This window comes from Pezoporus flaviventris, unplaced genomic scaffold (assembly GCF_033815535.1).
Source record: "Pezoporus flaviventris isolate CSIRO_AGI_PZ_B2104156 unplaced genomic scaffold, CSIRO_AGI_Pfla_v1 ptg000129l, whole genome shotgun sequence".
Taxonomy (NCBI): domain Eukaryota; kingdom Metazoa; phylum Chordata; class Aves; order Psittaciformes; family Psittacidae; genus Pezoporus; species Pezoporus flaviventris.
In genome coordinates this window covers 2692893-2712967 of record NW_026892677.1, presented here as the reverse complement: position 1 = coordinate 2712967, position 20075 = coordinate 2692893, and the positions used below count along the sequence as shown (strand labels likewise).

General features: G+C 40.8%; 1 protein-coding gene across 1 annotated transcript in view; it reads left to right on the top strand.

Annotated features, from left to right (window-relative positions):
* Nucleotides 1-14682, top strand: part of PTPRE (protein tyrosine phosphatase receptor type E) — a 94860-nt gene extending 80178 nt beyond the window's left edge. The window contains exons 12-20 of the mRNA XM_061478698.1: nucleotides 2857-2992; nucleotides 3676-3825; nucleotides 5253-5346; nucleotides 6472-6548; nucleotides 7104-7238; nucleotides 7977-8102; nucleotides 9127-9287; nucleotides 10364-10499; nucleotides 11113-14682. Coding sequence (XP_061334682.1) covers nucleotides 2857-2992; nucleotides 3676-3825; nucleotides 5253-5346; nucleotides 6472-6548; nucleotides 7104-7238; nucleotides 7977-8102; nucleotides 9127-9287; nucleotides 10364-10499; nucleotides 11113-11187 — 1090 coding nt within the window. The 3' untranslated portion in view covers nucleotides 11188-14682. The remainder of the gene's footprint in view (nucleotides 1-2856; nucleotides 2993-3675; nucleotides 3826-5252; nucleotides 5347-6471; nucleotides 6549-7103; nucleotides 7239-7976; nucleotides 8103-9126; nucleotides 9288-10363; nucleotides 10500-11112) is intronic.
* Nucleotides 14683-20075: the final 5393 nt, after the last annotated feature.

Below are 20075 nucleotides of genomic sequence, written 5' to 3'. Positions count from 1 at the left end.
ATATTATGTAATATGCTGACTTTTTGAGAGCCCAGGGTAAAAACCATTCCAAAAGATCTTTGCTGTCACTTTAATACTCAATCAGAAGTTGTTGCTCCGTTGTTTTGTTTCTTTTTTATCCATGAGTGATAGCCAGTGTTTGGTCTAAATATGCTCCTTTGTCAGAAAAACAAGACTCGTAATGCAACTCTGTGACCTTTGCCACTAAATGCTCCTCTGGGAATTCATCCCCCACTTCTCCCACAACACAATTGCAGTTTGCTATGTAAATCATCCATTAAAAGCCTAGAAAGTTTGGAATAAAGACTTGCATTTAAGAGGCTTCAGTGCTGCAATTTTAAGAATGTCCTACATAGCAATGCAGAACATGTTCCCACTCGTTCACTCACACACACATGAACATCCTGCTGTTAAAGCCTTGTGCTGAACTGTTTGAATTCTTGTGGTAATGAGACCACAAACTAAAACTCCAGATCAGTTTTAAGAGACTAATTGCAATCTCTATAGCAACTGGAAGCTCACAGCTGAGCAAGAAGTGTCTTTTCAGGAGCAGTTCTCATAGAATAAAAGGAAGCGTCATCTTTCTAGGTCCTGTTTTAAGGGCATGCTTGTGGATTCCTGTATTTTGTCTCTTTTCCTCTTGCTTGTATCAGACACTTAGAAATTCACTTCAAGAGTCGTTGAAGTGTGTGCTACTGAAAAAGAGCATGTTTGTCCTGGCCAAGCCAGCCTTTGTGGTTCTCCATTGCCATCCAGATCTCATCTTCTCTCCCAGGTGTCATATATAAGAGGCTTAAAGAAAAGCATTAAATGGGAAAAGGACATTTTAGTAGTCTCACATAGTCTTTCCTTTGAGAAAGCCACAATGTTTTTATACCCTTTTACCATGATGTTCTGTGGAGACTCTTGTTGGGCTTGAGCTTTATTTTGTACCCACAGGAAATTCTGTACTTAGTTTAATTAGCATTATTAGAGACAAAATAAAGGGAAATATAAAATAAACTCAATAAAAATCTGCAGGGATTTAGATATAATGAAATATAATTGTCCAATGGGACACAGCAGCACCGGTATGTGTCAGTGCTGGGGGCTGGTGCAGCGCTTTAGCCTGTGTGAGGAATAAAGGACCAGAGAGGTGACACTTCGTTTCCGTCACGGCTCAGGATGTGACACTGTTGAATTGTTGAGAAGAGGAAAGGGAAACTCATCGAGAGTGAGTAACCATCCACTTTTAGTGAGCCTTTATACAAACATCGCCCAGAAACTGCTCAAGCGGAGTCTGTTGGAAGTTAATAAAACACTAAGTTAGCATTTGGAAGGAGCAAAGAACAGATAGAATGAGGGAAACCCCAGGATTTTCCGCCTTTTTTTTTCCCAGAAGTCTTCAGGAATACAGTTTTTGAGTGAGCAGAGAGCTCCACTGAGGAATAGCTGAGTAACGGAATATCCCAGCATAGGCTAAGGATGGATGAAAGGGGCCTTGCAAGGCAAATGTCAAGGTTGGCAAATTTACCAGCTTCAGCAGGAACATACAAGGATTGAATTAAGCACTGCTCAGAAGTCAGGTAACCTTGGGGCAGAGGTATGGGGATGGAACAAGGATATGTGAAAAGGGATTGTGTACATAAAAGAAACAGATGTGAGGAAGCTGAGTGTGGGGTTCAGTGTGTAAAAGCTCACAACAAAGGGCAAGTATGAGCTGGCAATTGGTGACCCATGCTGAGAGGTGGCTTCCAGGACACATCAGGAAGAGGAAAGTCTCTGTAAACTGTGAGTCATGACATTAGGACTTGAGGTGAACTCATCCATGGTGACAGAGGTCAAACGTGAATGAAAGGAAGTGAGAGGCCACCATGGGGTGGGAGCTGTGGTGGCCCATGGTCCATGGCCACAGAGGGGCTGGGGAGAAGGTGTTTGCATTGGGATGTGGCTGGGCAAGGAGAGCAGGGAGCCTGCCAAACCTGTCATTAAACGCAAAGGCATTTGGAGGCAGAGTGTTATAGCAGGGTTGCTGACTGTGAAGAAGTCGTGTGAAGTCTTGAGGGAGGTCCATGGTACTCGTTGGGTCTGCTCCTCTCCATCTGGAACAGGAGAACCTGGGGGCACAGGTTTCCCATGGTGTTTACTGTTAAATGATATGTGTGTACATATGAACTAAGTCATATTATGCATGCAATAATTTTTTACTGGTGTTAGTTGAAATCTAACATTGATGAGTGTTGATGTTTGAGCATGTTGGGATGGGGAAGAGATTTCTGTCGCGTTTCAGAAGGTGTATGTGGACATCACGTCTGTTCCTGTACAAAGTGAGCTAACAGGAGGTTAAAGGAGAGCTATTAATGCCTAGCACAGGATGCCATGCCCTTTTCCTCTGAAAGGAACAGCTGAAAGTGGCTGGAGTGATGTGATTTATAATGATCGTGCTCCCTCTCGTGGCTCTTGAAGGATATAGAAGAAAGGATTTGGGGATGGTGAAGTGTAGAACTTGCAACTAACCTGTAGCAAGTAGCATGAAAGAGCAACCAAGAAAACAGCCAAAAGTTAAGAAAAAACCGTTTAAAATGTCATCTTAGACTGAATTATTTTCGCTGGTCAAGCAGATTTTTTTTTTTCCAAAGGTTTTTTCCTGATATAATTCTGATTTCATCCTTTCTGAGCTGTTAAGAGGTGACTTTTTACATGAAGAACTCGCCTATTTCTTGCTATCATTATTAAAATAACGAGGTTTTATGTCTCGCAGTGAGCATTTCAGTCCAGTGTAAACAATGGAAGTTCTACCTGTGTCATTGCTATAGCAGTTCCTGCAGACTTGGTAATCCCATAGAGGCTTATGGTTGTTTCTGTTCCCTTCCCAAGCGCTGGTGTGGGCCGCACGGGCACATTCATCGTTATCGATGCCATCATAGACATGATGCACGCGGAGCAGAAGGTCGATGTCTTTGAGTTTGTCTCAAGGATCCGTAACCAGCGGCCGCAGATGGTTCAGACTGACGTAAGTGGGCTTTAATAAGTTGCAATCACAACTTTTCCTGCTCAAAGAAGAATATCCTCCTGTATTTCCACTCTGATATGCATCCCAGTATGTCCTGTTCTGTTGCACGCCTGGATAACTGGGAAATGAACAGAGCCTGGTAGAAGGATGGGGCTGGGGAAGAAGATAAAGGTAAGTTAGGGCTGTGAAGATCACCATGAGGCACATCATCTTTAGGTATCCAGAGTGGAATTTTAGGGAATGTGAGCAGTGTAACAAGAAAACTCTATTTTAGCTTAAGGTATATTTTGGCAATTCGTGGATTGTAGACCAAAGGAAATAGATGAGAAAGTGCCAGAATTCATAGTTTCATAGAATCACAGAATAGTTTGGGTTGAAAAGGACCTTAAGATCATCCAGTTCCAACCCCCCTGCCATGGGCAGGGACACCTCACACTAAACCATGGCACCCAAGGCTTCGTCCAACCTGGCCTTGAACACTGCCAGGGATGGAGCATTCACAATCTCCCTGGGCAACCCATTCCAGTGCCTCACCACCCTCACAGGAAAGAATTTCCTCCTTAGATCCAATCTAAACTTCCCCTGTTCAAGTTTGAACCCGTTACCCCTTGTCCTGTCACTACAGTCCCTGTATTCACTTCCTTGTTCTGCAGTACACTTACCTGCCTCGTTGTTCATTGCAGATGCAATACTCCTTCATTTATCAAGCCTTACTTGAATACTACCTCTACGGTGACACGGAGCTAGATGTGTCCTCCTTAGAAAAACATCTACAAACATCACACAACGCAGCGCCAAACCTCGTCAAAATAGGGCTAGAAGAAGAATTTAAAGTGAGTATGACACAGGATTAGTAAGTGTGGAAACATGTAAGCCCAAAAGATAGCTCAGAAGCAGAAGTGTAACCTGAAGAGAAAAGGTCCATCAAAGCAATGACTTGGTTTGTTTTGTGCTTATAGTGAATGGGTCTGCGGAGCCAGTGAACGGGGCCTTGAATAACATCCTGTTCTGCAAATGCTCATTCAAAGCTGCATGTTTTAGGGCACTTTTCCGATCGTTTTCTGTTTGTTTAAGAAAGAAAAATGGCATTATTCTTTGGGGCTGGTGCTAGGTGCCAGATCAGATAATGCTGGCAGAGGGAGCTGGATTACAGGCTCCTCTTTTGCATCTCAAGGGGAATGTTAACTCAGCGATGACTGAATTGCAAAGAATTTGCACATCTTGGGCTGAATATCCACATCTGTCAGGAAAGGGAAGGAAAATAAGCATTTCTGTGTAGTGGAGAAACCCCAAGTGTAGAGAGCAACCGCACTGGCTGTTTGTGATGGTGTTTTAAAATGGACTTTGTTGTCTGAGGAAGTAGTTAGAACTTTTCAAGGGCTCATGCTATGCTAAAATATTTATTCTATAGATAGGTCTGAAGCGTTAAATGACACCTAGGTGGTAACTGGAGTTCTCACTTCCCTTTAAAGGATAAATCTAATTAGAAACTGAGATTGGGAAAAGACAATGATGTAGAAGTAAAGGTGAAAATAAGTCTGACATAGCAACAAGTTTCATTTCAAATGAATGAAAACATCAAATACTCTACTTTCTCTAGCATTCCTAAGTCGGGTTTTGCCGTCATCTGCCAGCAAGGCTTCATCGAAGTGCAGAGAACAACCTTTAGTTCTGGTGTGTATGCTGAAAAGGACTTAAGATGATCCAGGCTTACTGAGCCCACCTACACCCAAAAAGAGTGGAGCTGTGTTGTCACCACTGTGACAGTCTCTGACATAAAGTCTGTTGGACGCAGTATTGCAGAGTCGCTGAAAAGTGATTTCTCAGAGGGCAGGGGATTCTTGTAATAGCATGTTGCTGGTACTATAGATTTACTGGAATAGAGATAGGCTTCTGAAAGCCACACTTGGGTGTGCCAAAAGTGCCTTAACCCCCCCCCCCCCCCCCCAAGATCCAAACTGACCCAAAATGGTAAAACCCACTGTTATTTTACAGCCTTTAAACTTTATTGATAAGCCTCGGGAGGATGTTCAGATTCTTAAATATCAGTATGTAAAACTTACATGACTATTACATGACTGTTTTTCTTAATTCATTTTTATACACGGGCCAACGAAGTGGGGTTTGTGCCAAGTCAGCTGGCTTTGACTCTGTTACACTTCTGTGCCTAATAAAGGCACTTAGAAACTCTCTTCAGTACCAGGTCTGGTGAGTGAGAACCACACTGAGTTCTCATCCTCATTTGTGTGTTTTATTGCAGAAGTTAACAAACGTTCGGATCATGAAAGAAAACATGAGAACTGGCAACCTTCCAGCAAACATGAAGAAAGCCAGAGTCATCCAGATTATCCCATGTAAGAGATGGACTTCTTGTGTATAGAAATAACTGCTAGAAATACCCAATGACCCTTAGGCTGTTTTAAGTGCACACTGTATCTCTGTGTCGACAACAAGACAGCTCTATTGGGATAACTCCAAAGTAGAGGTCCTGCCTGGATGTGGAAATGGCAATCCTGCAAATAATCACTGCATATAGTGTCATGGAATCATAGAATTGATTTGGGTTGGAAGGGACCTTAAAGCTCCTCCAGTAAGGTGCTGTTTATCACAGAATCATCGAAATCTCATGTCCATCTCCCCTCTGGCAGGTTAAAGCCATTCCCCTTGGCCTGTCCCTACAGGCCCTTGTCCCAAGCCCCTCTCCAGGTTCCCTGCAGCCCCTTTAGGCACTGGAGCTGCTCTCAGGTCTCCCCTTCAGGAGCCTTCTCTTCTCCAGGCTGCCCCAGCCCGGCTCTCTCAGCCTGTCTCCAGAGCAGAGCTGCTCCAGCCCTCACAGCATCTCCTCTGGCCTCGCTCCAACAGCTCCATGTCTTCATGTGAAAAAGTTTGAAGTGGTCTGCCTGTAAAATTGAAACACTTTCAGACCCTTTTGAACCTCGCAGAGTGGTGGTTTGGGGGTTTGCTTCATTTTTAGCTAGAATACACTTTTTGGGGGTGTTTCCATTTGCCGTCCCCTTGTGTTTGTTGTTCTCTCTGCAGGTATATCTGCTCTGAATTTGTAAAGAACAACTGATACAAACAGTATCTTCTCCTTACAAAGTGTAATGGGCTCATAAAGTGTCTGCAGACAATTGAATGAATTGGTTTTTACTCTGTCAGTATAAAATGTGTTACCATCAGGTATTTTTCAGCAGCTTCACCTTCTAAACCACTGTATTTCTCTGTGGTTCCATGCATAATCCAGAGCAGCACTGTAATATCTGCACCTGAAACTGAAAGTTTCAGACCTCGCCGTATCCTGTGTGGATGGAAAATCAACAGCAGCAAAACCAGTGCCCTCCTCCTGCTGCACACTCTAAATCCTGGATAAGAGCTTTGAGACAGATCAAAGATGTTACTGGTTTTGTTCTTTCACAGGTGTAAGCATGGAGCGGTCAGTACCCAGTTACCAATAGTAAGACTGTTTTCTTTTCCTTCAGATGATTTCAATCGAGTGATTCTGTCCATGAAAAGAGGGCAGGAGTACACGGACTACATCAATGCTTCCTTCATAGACGTATGTATCAGAAAACTCAGGTATTTAAACTGCAAGTCAGATATTTTGCTGTTGCTGCTAAGTCTTTTGAAAGAGACACAATCAGCTTATGAAGAACATGGCCTGTTTTGTTTGGGTTTGGCTTATGAGAGTTTCCATACATATCTGATGTTCTCATTTTCAGTTTAAATGGTTGTGTAAATTCAATGTTCTCTTAATATATTTATATTTATGTCTGCTATATATTGTATCTGCTATATAGTTAGGGTTAGCATCTCATTGTGAAATCTGTTCTGTTACTTATCACTGCAGAATTTCATCCTTTCAGCCATGGCTGTAAAAAGTCATAAAACACAACTCAGGATCGTGAATTTAGGTCTTTTTTTCCTTTATTTCTGGCAAGAAGCAAGACTTGGGTGGGTTCAGTGTCACCAGATCTGTAGTAACCATCACGTTGTTGAGCAGCGTGGCTGATGGGAAGCACCAGTTTAATACCGATCGTGTCTCTGACCATCATCCCTGTCCCTCTTGCTCTCACATATCACGACATGAGCAGATCCTGATCTTTCTCTGCAGGGCTATCGCCAGAAGGATTACTTCATTGCCACCCAGGGACCGCTTCCACACACGGTGGAGGATTTCTGGCGGATGGTGTGGGAGTGGAAGTGCCACACCATCGTTATGCTCACAGAGGTTCAAGAGAGGGAGCAGGTACGTGTCCCGCAGCCCCCAGCTCCACAGCAAAGCACTTGCTGTGAACACCTCTAAAATATAAGCATTAATATTAGAGCAACTTTTATAACCTACCAAATCTGCCTTGCCTAAGATGAGCCTTTGCTTCACTATTTAGTGTGGGCCAATGTTGCTGCTTTTACTTGAATTGGCAGAAACCTCACCAAAACGACTGAAAAAGGACCCAGTTCACATGAAAAGCATTAAATCTGGGGGGGTGCCTGACATGGAATAGCCATGTGGGATTTGGGAACAGCAGGACAAGGCTTTTGTGAGGACTTCCATCCCTGTTATACCAGTAGAAGCTCCAGTGGCTTATTCTGAACCCCTCCTAAGACATCATTCATCAACAGAGGGAGTCCTGCAGCACCTCTGCGTGCTGCAGTTTGAAGATCCAGGGTGTTTTAGTGCTGTGAAATGTGGTTTGTTGGTGGTTTTGGGAGGGTTTTTAACAACACTGCACTGCTTTCAGGAGTTAATATTTTACTCTACTCTGTTTTAAAGCAGTATTTGGCATCTGACTCCCAAGCCTTTATCATCATAATGAGTTATAATAAAGAAATATCTCATTCCTGTATTCTTGGTCGTTAGCCTTTTGATTCCACTGTTTAGGCCACGTTTATTATGTATGTCAGCTCCTACATCAATGGTTCATGACAACATAGATAAGTGGAAAAAAATTAAAGGAACATTCACAATTCTCTCTCAATTTTGCAGGAAAAATGCTGCCAGTACTGGCCATCGGAGGGCTCTGTAACTCATGGAGAGATAACGGTAGAAATAAAGAATGACAGCCTGTTAGATGCCATAAGTGTAAGAGACTTCGTAGTTACATACAACCAGGTAATGTTTTTATGACATTAAGGGTTTGGGTTTTTTTTTGCATTTGAGGCATTTAAAATTATGATCATACAAGTTAAATTAGGAGATTTCTATCTAAAGAGAAATGTGGTTCATCAACATCTGACACAGGGGTGTGGGGTTTAGAATCACAGAATAGTTAGGGTTGGAAAGGACCTTAAGATCATCCAGTTCCAACCCCCTGCCATGGGCAGGGACACCTCACACTAAACCAAGGCACCCAAGGCTTCGTCCAACCTGGCCTTGAACACTGCCAGGGATGGAGCATTCACAACCTCCCTGGGCAACCCATTCCAGTTTGGTTGTTTAGGGGGATTTATGTCTTCTTGTCGCTGTTACTCTTGTATTTTATGCCCTCTCCCACAATATAAAGGGAAATTTTATTCCGGATTTTTAAATCCTATGAAGCCTTTCACAGCACATGGACCTGCCTCTGCCTGTCAGCTCTTCCTTTGTGTTTCCCTGTTACAGGCATGATCTATTCAGACTGATTATTGACCTTTTCGGCACACATCTCCTCACTGCATTATTTCTATAGGATCTGATTTGCATTGCTGGTGAACGTGCTGAAAGCACCAAGCATCAGCAGAGACCCAGTGTTTGCAACTCTGTGCTTGCAAGAGTTAGACTTACAGACTGGTTTGTGTTGGAAGGGACCTTAAAGCTCATCCTGCTCCAACCCCTGCCACGGGCAGGGACCCCTCCCACTAGAGCAGCTTGCTCCAAGCCCCTGTGTCCAACCTGGCCTTGAACACTGCCAGGGATGGGGCAGCCACAGCTTCTCTGGGCACCCTGTGCCAGCGCCTCAGCACCCTCACAGGGAAGAGCTTCTGCCTAAGAGCTCATCTCAGTTTCCCCTCTGGCAGGTTAAAGCCATTCCCCTTGGCCTGGCCCTACAGACCCTTGTCCAAAGCCCTTCTCCAGGTTTCATGCAAATATTTAAGGTAAAAGTGTGTTTTCATTTTGAAGTAACAACAGCATAAACCTGGTGTTTTCCGGCTCACAGGGTAACCAGGAGAAGCAAAGCAGGGTCGTCCGGCAGTTCCATTTCCATGGGTGGCCAGAAATCGGGATTCCTGCAGAAGGAAAAGGGATGATCGACCTGATTGCAGCTGTCCAAAAGCAGCAGCAGCAAACAGGCAACCACCCCATCACTGTGCACTGCAGGTGAGAGGCACCTCTTCTTCCCACTATTAGCTAGGGAGCTGGCTTGCTTTTCCTCTTCCTTTTTCCTTTTCTTAGTGTTTTTATGACAGTTTTTTCCTCCGTGATGGAGTACACCACATCCATTAAAAGACAATCAATAGAAGCTAAGAAAAAAGAGAAAAAAAGAAACCCTAGTATCCCATAAAGGATTTTTGCCTTGTCTTTTGCTAAATCAGCAGATGATGGTGGTGGACTTGATGGGCAGGACTAAACAGACCTGTTGTTGCCTGGGAGTGTTGTAGTCGTGCACCTGAGCTTTGCTAAACACTGATGAGGGAAGTGGAGCTGTGGTGTGTTGTGGTGATGGGTAATACACCCACCAGGACAGTGCTGCAGTGTTCTGTCGATTTTAGTTTCTTATATGTACTACAGCTGTGTGTGTAGTCTTGCCTTAGTTTGGCCTTATACTAATATATCTGTTTAAGAAATGGTTTTGGTCGTAAGAGTCACTAAAATCATTACAGATGGATAGGACAATTTCCATCAAATTGCTTTGGAATAATGATGATGATAGTAATAATGACAATAATAATGCTTTCATATCTGTCCACCTTGTAGAAGTATAAATCGCCCCCTCACAGAAAGCTGTGGGTTTGATTGCACAGGGCTTCTTTGCATTATAACCAAGTCTTGGAACTGAAATGCTGAAGGTTGTGTTCTCTCCCATCAGTAATAAAACCAAAAGCAGAGTGTGGGAACACTGAAATTCTCTGATGAATGCAGATCTGAGTATGCAGCTTTGCCAGCTCATGATTTGAGTCTCAGACCTTGGCTGAGGGTGGCTCAGCCAGCTCAGGATCATCCACCTTCATACAGAAGCTCTCCATAATGAGTCTTCATTGGTTCCAACTTGGCTATGAGTTAATGGCCATTAATCCTATCGCCCTTTTGGTATAGGCAAAGTGACAAAATAAGCACAAGAAATGAGTATAAGTTGGGTAATAATAAGTTGAGTATTTGGCTATTTCATATCACTGTTACTTCTCATTTAACATTTTTATCCTGCTGTATGTCAAGCCACTGTGTTTATGTTGCAGTGCTGGCGCTGGAAGAACAGGTACATTCATAGCACTCAGCAACATTCTGGAACGGGTGAAGGCTGAAGGGCTCTTAGATGTATTTCAAGCTGTGAAGAGCTTAAGACTGCAAAGGCCACATATGGTGCAGACACTGGTATGATGTTTAACAATGCGGATCTTTGTCAAAGGATGTCTGTAAATATTCTTGTGGGAGGAGAACAAAGAGGGTTTTTTTGCAGGTTGAAATAAATTATGTATGAAGGCTGTGTATGTACAAGGTATCATCAGAAATCGGTATTTTTATAGATTTCTCTTTTATAGCATTTTGAAAAATACAACTTGGCTAGAGATTCTAGCTAGACAGATTAAACCCAACTCTTTGACATTGCAGGTGACATAACATAGGAAATAAATGCCTTTTAGGCTGTGTATCGGTTGTTCTTTCTTAAAACGTCTGGGCTCAAACTGGCTTGCAGTCGCTCCCTGAAAGGGAGAAATGTCTTTGACTTCTTTAAAGTCATCTACAAGTAATATGTGAAGCTTGGTCCACACACTTTTAATTGAATAAACATTAGAAAGAGCAGCAATCAGCCTGTATTCGACAAGAGCGAGGTACCACCAGTACTGTTTAGGTTAGAATGGTACAGTCCTCAGCTACTGGTCCAAGTTAGAACATGTTGCATTTAGCAATAGGATTTGCATAAGTCTAATTTTCTCCATTGTCATGCAACCAAAGCACATTTTAATATCTCTTTATTGTTTTTCAGGAACAGTATGAATTCTGCTACAGAGTGGTACAAGACTTCATCGACATCTTTTCTGATTATGCTAATTTCAAGTGAAAATCCCTGCCTTATTTTTTAAGTTCTCTGTATAAAGAGTTGTATATTCTGTTAATTTATTCCATGGCATTTTGTTTGTCCACTTTATTGTAAATAAGACCTCGTGTTGGCTCTAAAAGTTGCATTTGCTGTACAAAGTTATTTCTTAAATATAAATATCTTCTAAAGCGAAGTATAATGTTCATACACAATATATCACTATAAGATGGTAGAGAAGTCTTTATTCTAGATACCGGTAAATTAATTTCTTTGCATTTTTCCCCTTATAAATATTTATCAATGTTATCTCCCAACTCTGGAAACTTTACACAGGTGATTTATGTTTCATACTAAAAAAAAAGGTGAATCGTGGTACATAGGTTTAAACTAAACATGTTCTGGCCGTAAATCTTTCTTCACTCTGAAAATTGATGTTTATTTGGGGACACATGCTGATAGCCTGCTTGAGCTTGCTTATAATTTATTTCACAGTCTCATTGAAGGCAAGGAGACTGAGTGAAGTGCTGTTAATGATAAAGGTATCAGAATATGGCCCTTCATGTGTCATAACATAGAGTCCACCTGAAAAATATAACTGTTTTCAAAGTCTGTTTTAAGAACCTCCAGGTTGGTGGCAGTTCTGAGTCTTGCCATCAGTAAGACATAATCAGTATAAATTCAGATTTGACTTTTTGATTTAATAGAGCTTTCAAAGTCCATTTCTTTTGTTCTTTCCCAAATAGTACACCAGCTTAAATCAATTTAGAAAGACAATAATGTCAGTTTACCGCTATTTGGAGAATATTTTGCATATCAGAAGAGTATATTTTGCAGCACCTAATGCTGTCTACTTCAAGAAGCTTTATAGACATTGTCAGAAATGGATTTAAAGCTTCTTTTTATACATTTGCATATTTTCCCACATCTTTGAGCATAGGCAAAAGAGATGAACTCTTGTTCTTTGATTCAGTTCAACAGAATAATTCATAGTAATTGCTAAAACTCTGAAAAACCATTTTACTAACAGTGTAATGCTGGCAAAATTGTGTTGTGGCAAAATGCTCCTCAGTGTTCTTCCCCTCCTATATATGTATTTTATCCAAAAAGGAATATTTCCTTTATCTAAAAGGGGTATATGATTGTGTATATAGATATATTTTTAATGAAAATACTACTCATAATATAATTGGTGAAATAAAGTTTAAAAGTCTTTATCACAGCCCTGCACAGGATGTGGTTGGGGGTTAGAAACCCCCAAAGTCACAGGGCATCCGAATGTTGAATAATGAAAAAGTATATCTTTTCCACTCTTTAAAAGGCATATATGAACTAATGAGCACAAAGTATATGACTATGTACTTTAATTCCATAACTAGTATGCAATAGCTCCGTCTTGTCCTGTCGATTGGGGTTTCTTTCAATGCAAACGTAAAAGCCTTATTTAAAGTAAGCAACTTACACTGGTCATTTCACTGTTGTTCTTGCACTATTTTATACCATGGCCATGCTTCATTTCCACTAACAAATAGCACTGTACTTCAGACCAATGAAAGGAATCAGGAATGTGTGCATCCCTCTCCTTGCATTTCATCCTGAATGGAAAAAGTGCAGTTTAGAGTCCTAAGCCCACTGTTCTGAACACTGCCGTTTACTGCTTCTTGTCTTCCCATTGATGCACTTCTGTATTTATTTGTACAGTAAATTATGCACTTAAAAAAGATTGTTTAAAGACTAAACCTTTGAGTTGCCATGAGAAGCTACACTCAAGCCACAGAGTGTTGAGTAATGAATACGAATGCTGAGTAAGTTTACATTACTACTGCTTGCTGAAATTTTATCCAGTTTTAAAAAGCCATCGAATAAATTCAGTATGGAAAGCAACCCAGTGGGGTTTTCAGTATGATCATTTGTAGCACAGGGAGACTCAGAGAGGTTAAATGATGATGGAAAATAATGCAAAGTAATTTCCAGCACCTCTAGCATCCAAAGGGGCCTGCAGAAAAGCTGGAGAGGGACATTTTGCAAGGGCCTGTAGGGACAGGCCGAGGGGAATGGCTTTAACCTGCCTGAGGGGAGACTGAGATGAGCTCTTAGGCAGAAGCTCTTCCCTGTGAGGGTGCTGAGGCGCTGGCACAGGGTGCCCAGAGAAGCTGTGGCTGCCCCATCCCTGGCAGTGTTCAAGGCCAGGTTGGACACAGGGGCTTGGAGCAAGCTGCTCTAGTGGAAGGTGTCCCTGCCCGTGGCAGGGGTTGGAACTGGATGAGCTTTAAGCTCCCTTCCAACACAAACCAGTCTATGAGTCTTTGATTCTGTGCTTTCCAAATAAGTGTATTTTATGGTCCCATTAAGTCCCAATGCCAGGATCTTCCCATGCATTTAGCCTACATGTGATAAACAATGTGTCTGTTGGGCATCTTTTGGGGTCCCTTAATTAAAATCTTGGAGTAAGAGTTGCTTCATGAAGCAAACCTCCTCAGCATGACAGCACTGTGGAGTTATGTTATCTGGGAGCTACGGCCCCTGGAGAGCATGAGTAGCTGCAGCAGAACCCCCGCTGCTCACCAGGTTTACTACCAGGGGTCATTCTGCAGGACCCAGGCGGCAATGTGTAGTTCTAGCAAGCAGTAGGATGGAGTTAGGCTGCAATGTCAAATACTATGTGGGTACTCAGATTTTAGTTGCCAACTATATTAAGATATGTAGGAGGAAACAAAAATACGTATAATATATTTCAGAAGTCATAAATAGAGCTACGTAATGACTTTTATATATATATATATATATCATTTGAAAAGCTTGCTTTCCAGTTCCTGTGTTTAGCCAGTTGGCTGCTTGTTGCAGCAGGCGAGTAACTGGGAAGCTTTGTCTTGGTATAGATACAGATTAATTTTCTTTTAATTTGTCCTCTGTTGCATGGAATTACTTTAAAATGCCAAATAGCTGATTGGAAGTTGTACATTCTGATCGGTCTGGGGTTTTGGTCACTGTGTGACTCGACTGTTTTCATGTGTTAAGATAGGTTCCAGTTCACCTAAGCATTTGAGCACTGGCTTTCCAAAGTCTCTATTCCACAAAACATTGAAGTACCCTTGGTTCTTTGTTCCTGAAGCAATCCCTTAAGTGCTTTGCTGAATTGGGCCTTAATGAAGAATGCATACTGTAATTACCAGTGGTTTTTAGGGTATTTTTATGTATCAGTTTTTTAAACTTTTCAAAGGAGCCTGACCACCCGTGTTCAGTATTTTGAACTGGTTTCATTTCCCGAATGCCATTTTTAATGTAAAGTTATTGCAACTTTTTCTGTATAACCAAATTGTATTTAATTTGTCAAATCTTTATAATATATGTATGTATTATACAGTTTCAGCTATTATTATTTTCTTTTATTACATTTATAATTTGATCTTGCTGTGTTTATAATGCCGGTGAATGTTGCTGAATTATTTGTATATGCAATTGCAAGATCTAATACATTCTGATGCAAGAACAAAGCTTCCTTTTGATTCTCAAACTGTATCACTTTCTTTAAGTCTTTTCATTTCATTCTTGTACTGCCTGTTCATTTAAATTACCCTAAAAGAGTTGAAATCCATTATTGAGATAAGTACTTTTTCAGTACTTATCTGCAGCTGTTTGGAAGTAATATTGTGATTCATGTGTGAACTGAAGTGTTGTGCATGTAAACTCAGCATAATAATTGGATGCCAGCTCTTCCCAAACTGTATGAGTAAGTAGGAGCTGGCACTACAGAGCTTTGATATGACTAGGCCCATTGCAGCTTTTCCTTTAGGGTATAAATCTGACAATTCAAACCCTGCAATACCTCAACAACTGCTGTTCACTGTGAATAACACAGGGTGCTGAGGTGCTGGCACAGGGTGCTCAGAGAAGCTGTGGCTGCCCCATCCCTGGCAGTGTTCAAGGCCAGGTTGGACACAGGGGCTTGGAGCGAGCTGCTCTAGTGGAAGGGGTCCCTGTCTGTGGCGGGGGGTTGGAACTGGATGAGGTCTCTTCCAACCCAACCCATTCCAGGAATCTATTGGATTATTCTGTGACTCTGAGATAAAAATAGTAGTTTAACTGCTGTGTCCCCCCATCATTAATTAAAATCTCACTTTCGTTAACCATTTCTTCATTAATTTCAACAGGCTTTATATTGGACCTCATGCCAGAAATGACTGACGTGGCCCACTGATGTAACAACAGTCAGGGGAGACTTATGAAAGATTAGAATCCTGATGTTGAGCTGGTATCACTGTGATTTTAAAAAGTTGCAAGATATTTGTCAGGTCTGATCTAATGAAGCAGTATTTATGTGTTGAACCTCTTTAGCCCTGTTCCATCTGGTACACCTGACACCCAAAATTGGGGATGTACCTCTGCAGTGTAGATAATTTTCTGATTAGTTTTCCCAAACTTGTTTGGAAGAACTTTTAATTTGTATGTCCTTCCTCTGCCCTGTTCTAACATTTAAGTGTATGCTCTTGGTAATCACACTGCTTTCAATCTAGGAGTAACTACATGTTTACTAATGGTAACTTAAGTGTTGCTTCCCAAGGATAGAAAGGTGTATGCACCCCGAAGAGATGTTGCTTCATCAGAAATACAGGGTTTACTAATGAAGAATTTGCCTATGGAATTTTAAAAACAGGGATACACCACATTGAAATACAGAGCCTTTAGGAAATCAGCATTCAGGAAAATACTGCTATTTCTTCTGTGACACTAAATGGTAATGCGTAATCTCTTTCTTTACATGTAAAAGCTATTAATTTTCTTTAAGAATTCCAGATGAGCTGCTATTTTGTGTGATGGGATCATATCATTTTAGCAGCTTGTGACCCACTGGAAGTTAACTCTGTGTGAGGAGAAGCAGGTTTGAGAAAATAGAGACTCTCAAGTATTAATCTGTTCTTATTTATTCATTGGTTAACTTAAACAACTACTAATAATCATAATTATTGATTACTATGCCTCTGCAAAATTTCTAGTGTAAGGTACTGTCTAGCAGTGTAGTAAAATGGTGTAGAGTGTTTATATAATTCAAGATAAATAATGGGGATTACAAACAATGAGACAAAGAATGACTTTATTTATATGTTGGTCTCAGGACACTTCTGTTGGTCTCTTTCTGTGTTGAAGATCAACACTTAAAAGCATCTTTGTTATGTGCTGCCAATCATACTGGCTTTATTAACAACAAAACAAAAGTTTTAGAAAGACTTGAGATCTCCTGATCCTCACCTCTTTAAAGCAGCTTACATGGGGTTGTTTAAGTGCTGTATTGATGATGTTTTCATATTTACCTCTAACATCTCCTAATGACATGATGACGGTACAATTAATTAGAAGTGTTTTACTCACAGCAGATTTCCTCTGTTCCCTACTACATCCCATTTTAATGACAAATCTGTAACAAACAAAGATCATAAGCCTTCACTGAAGTACAGAAATAATACGACTATACAGAACATATGAACCCAGTATCGTTTGCAATCTTATTTACATATACAGATTCCATTTAATTACATTTAAGAACTAATTTTTATCACTATGCACTTCTCCAGTGATGATTTTTTCTTGGCTCACCTGATGAGAATGTGCACATTATGTCCCTACTTCTAAACAAAGAAATCTCATAAACACCTTGTGCTTCTTTATGGAGCTTATCTTGTGACACTGGAGATGGTTATGTTTTTAGCAACTCAGCTTTTAGAAAAGACACTTTCATTGTAAACTGTTCATGAAACAGATTTAATAAGTTATTCAGACATTATCAACTACTAGATTAAAGCTGTTCGTTCTGTATAGGGCATATATGTGAAGTCTAAGCTTTGCTTTCCTAACACAGAACTTGTTCAAGGTGTTTGAGAATTTCTTGAGAGATTGAACTTCACTGTGAATGTTCATCTTAGGTATTAAAGGATTATGTTGTAATTCGGATAGTTTCATAAAAGCTTTCTTCTAATGACTTTTATACATTTTCTGTGTTACTTTGCACAGAGTAGGAGAATTACTGAATTATTCATCTAGTTGAGACTTTGCCAGGGAAGTTCTTGTCACAAATGCTAATGTTTTCTCCTTCACCTGTTTCCATTAGAAGTTGTGCCAGTGTTTTTTTCTGAATGTCACACTCAAATTATTTAGTAACATTGAACAAAAGATGTGAGTTCTGACTATTCGCTAATTCTTAAGCGGCTGCCTGAATTTAATGCCTCATTTGCCTAATGCCTTTATACCTTATAAACACCCTAATCTAGTAAAAGCTGTTGCTGGATCTTGTGTTTTCTTAGAATTTCAGTTAAAAATCAGTAGTGGCACAAATCTATGAAATATGCTTCATTCATTCAAGTGCTTCCAAACCAGCTCTTCAAAACACAGAACAAATGTCCTCCCATAAGGATCTTCACATGAGGAATTAAGATGTTAATTTATCTAATTCTCTTTACTTTCTTGTTGTTCTTGTGCTTAAGACACGCTTCAGTGATTAGGGGCCTTTTGTATTGTTGGGCCACTGTCTTCAACTGATGAGCCTGAATCATTAAATCCTCACAGATCCATACTGCTGGATCTCAGTGAAGGAGGTTTCTTCCTAAGTACCTTCTGATTGCTCAAATAAGTTGAAACTATCTAAAAAACTAGCAAGGATATACAAGAACTAATTTAAAATAAACTATTTTCCACACCTTTTTGAAAGTTGGCAGCTTGACTTCAGCGTGTACGCAGGTGTATTTGTCAGTTTGTACTCCTAAATGTTCCCAGATACAAATGAACCTAACAGGAACTTTGAACCTTGAAGAAAATGTCATTTTTTCCTACCTCCTATAGAGCTACTTTTTGCAAACATTTGTATATATGCTGCTCTTGGAGACAGATTTAAAGGCAGCCTGAAAACCTTTACTAGAACTTGTGTTTTCCTGTAAGTATTGCTGTGTTTGCAGGGAAGTTTATCACTAGGGATGGGACAGGATTCTCTGTGTTAAGTGTGCTGATAAACCACTCTGTCATGCCAGCAAATACTGTAATACTGAAGAATTATTTATTATTATTTTAAATCACCAAAGCCCTTGTCAACATGACAACTGTTTTTTTGCTCTCCTGCTCAGTTTGATCAGATGAGGGCTCATAGAGACTAATAAATTAGGGTTTCAAAGAGTTTTACTGGTATAAACTGTTTTAGACACATTGTTCAGTATAACTGCCTTTGTAAAGGCCCACAGGAAGGGTTTGACTTTAATATCTATTTATTGGCAATGATACCCAGTGCCTGAATTCAGATTTTGTATGGATTTTGCTTTGATCTTCGCTGTGAGGGTGCTGAGGCACTGACACAGGGTGCCCAGAAAAACTGTGGCTGCCCCATCCCTGGCAGTGTTCAAGGCCAGGTTGGATGGGGCTTGGGGCAAGCTGCTCTAGTGAAAGGTGTCCCTGCCCGGAGCAGGGGTTGGAACTGGATGAGATTTAAGGTCCTTTCCAATCCAAACCATTCCAGCATTGTATGAATATTTTATGTCCAGTAGCATAAAACTATTGTGACAAGCTGAAGGTATAATAATAAGGTCATAACTTAATACACTGAACTAAATTAAAACCCCACCAAAGCTTATCAAATAAACTTCAGAGTAATTCAATTCAAAGGAAAAAGTAGCATTTAAAAGCTGCTTACATCTCACTACCACATCTGAAGTACTCTAAAGTCATCACACCACATAAAATAGTACTGGAGGCAAATTAGATAATGAAATAAAATAGTAATATCAAAAGGAGTTCTGCTTTGTGAAAGGTCTGAATAGGAGGATTTTATCCCCTGAAGCACAAAAAACTGGATGACCTTGTAAAAGGCCTTTTCTCCCTTTGTATCTCCATGCATGCAGAGAACTTTAACATGGAATTAAGGTCACCAGGTTCCAGATCTCCTTATACAATTTATTATACACATGAAAAATCAGGCATCACTCAACAACCTGTTTATCTTCCCTCAGAGTTTCCCCACCCATGTGTGAGCAGGGAATTGTAAAAGTGTGATGTTTGGGTAGAAAGGAAGGACTTGAGCAAAATTAGTTATGGTAAAAATTAGGTTTGCTTTTGGAAAGCATCCGGTAACTGAAATGATTTGGTTTTATGTTTTTACTAATATGGCATATATCAAACATACTGTGCAAGTTGGAACACACGCTGCTCGTTCAGGATGTTCTTCCTGTAGTCGTTTTAAAAGATAAAAAACAGGTTTAAGTGTTAGTTACCAGTTTATGCTTGGTAGCAAGGAAATAGAAGGGGGAAATATCAGACGTTCAAACTTATGTATGTCAGGCAGGGTGTATTTTAAATATAATCTGTATGAGTAAATTGCTCTCCTCTTTTTCTCCAAATTATTCAGAATTTCTGGAAGTACTTTGGGTTTGTGCTCATTTTAAGTGCTCAAACAGAATTTAATTTGGCTTAGATTTTTGTAGAACCATGCCCTGAAAATGTGGATTTAGATGGTGTGAGCAAACTGATGGTCTTGCTCCCTGTCCCATTCAGCAGTGGCCTGTCACAGGGGGGAAGAGCATCAATCTCCCAAACTTCCAAGTGCTGCCTGGCAAATCTCTGTTCCTCTGGGTTCCAAGCCCTTTTCTATAGTCACAGAATCCTGGTATGGTTTTTGTTGGAAGGGACATTAAAGCTCACCCAGCTCCCACCCCTCTTCATGGGCAGGGACACCTTCCACTAGAGCAGCTTGCTCCAAGCCCCTGTGTCCAACCTGGCCTTGAACACTGCCAGGGATGGGGCAGCCACAGCTTCTCTGGGCACCCTGTGCCAGGGCCTCAGCACCCTCACAGGGAAGAACTGCTTTCTAAGATTTAAGGAATTCTGTTTCGTGGAGGCAAACCCATCCCCTTCCGATCTCTTTTCTAGAAGTCCAAGAG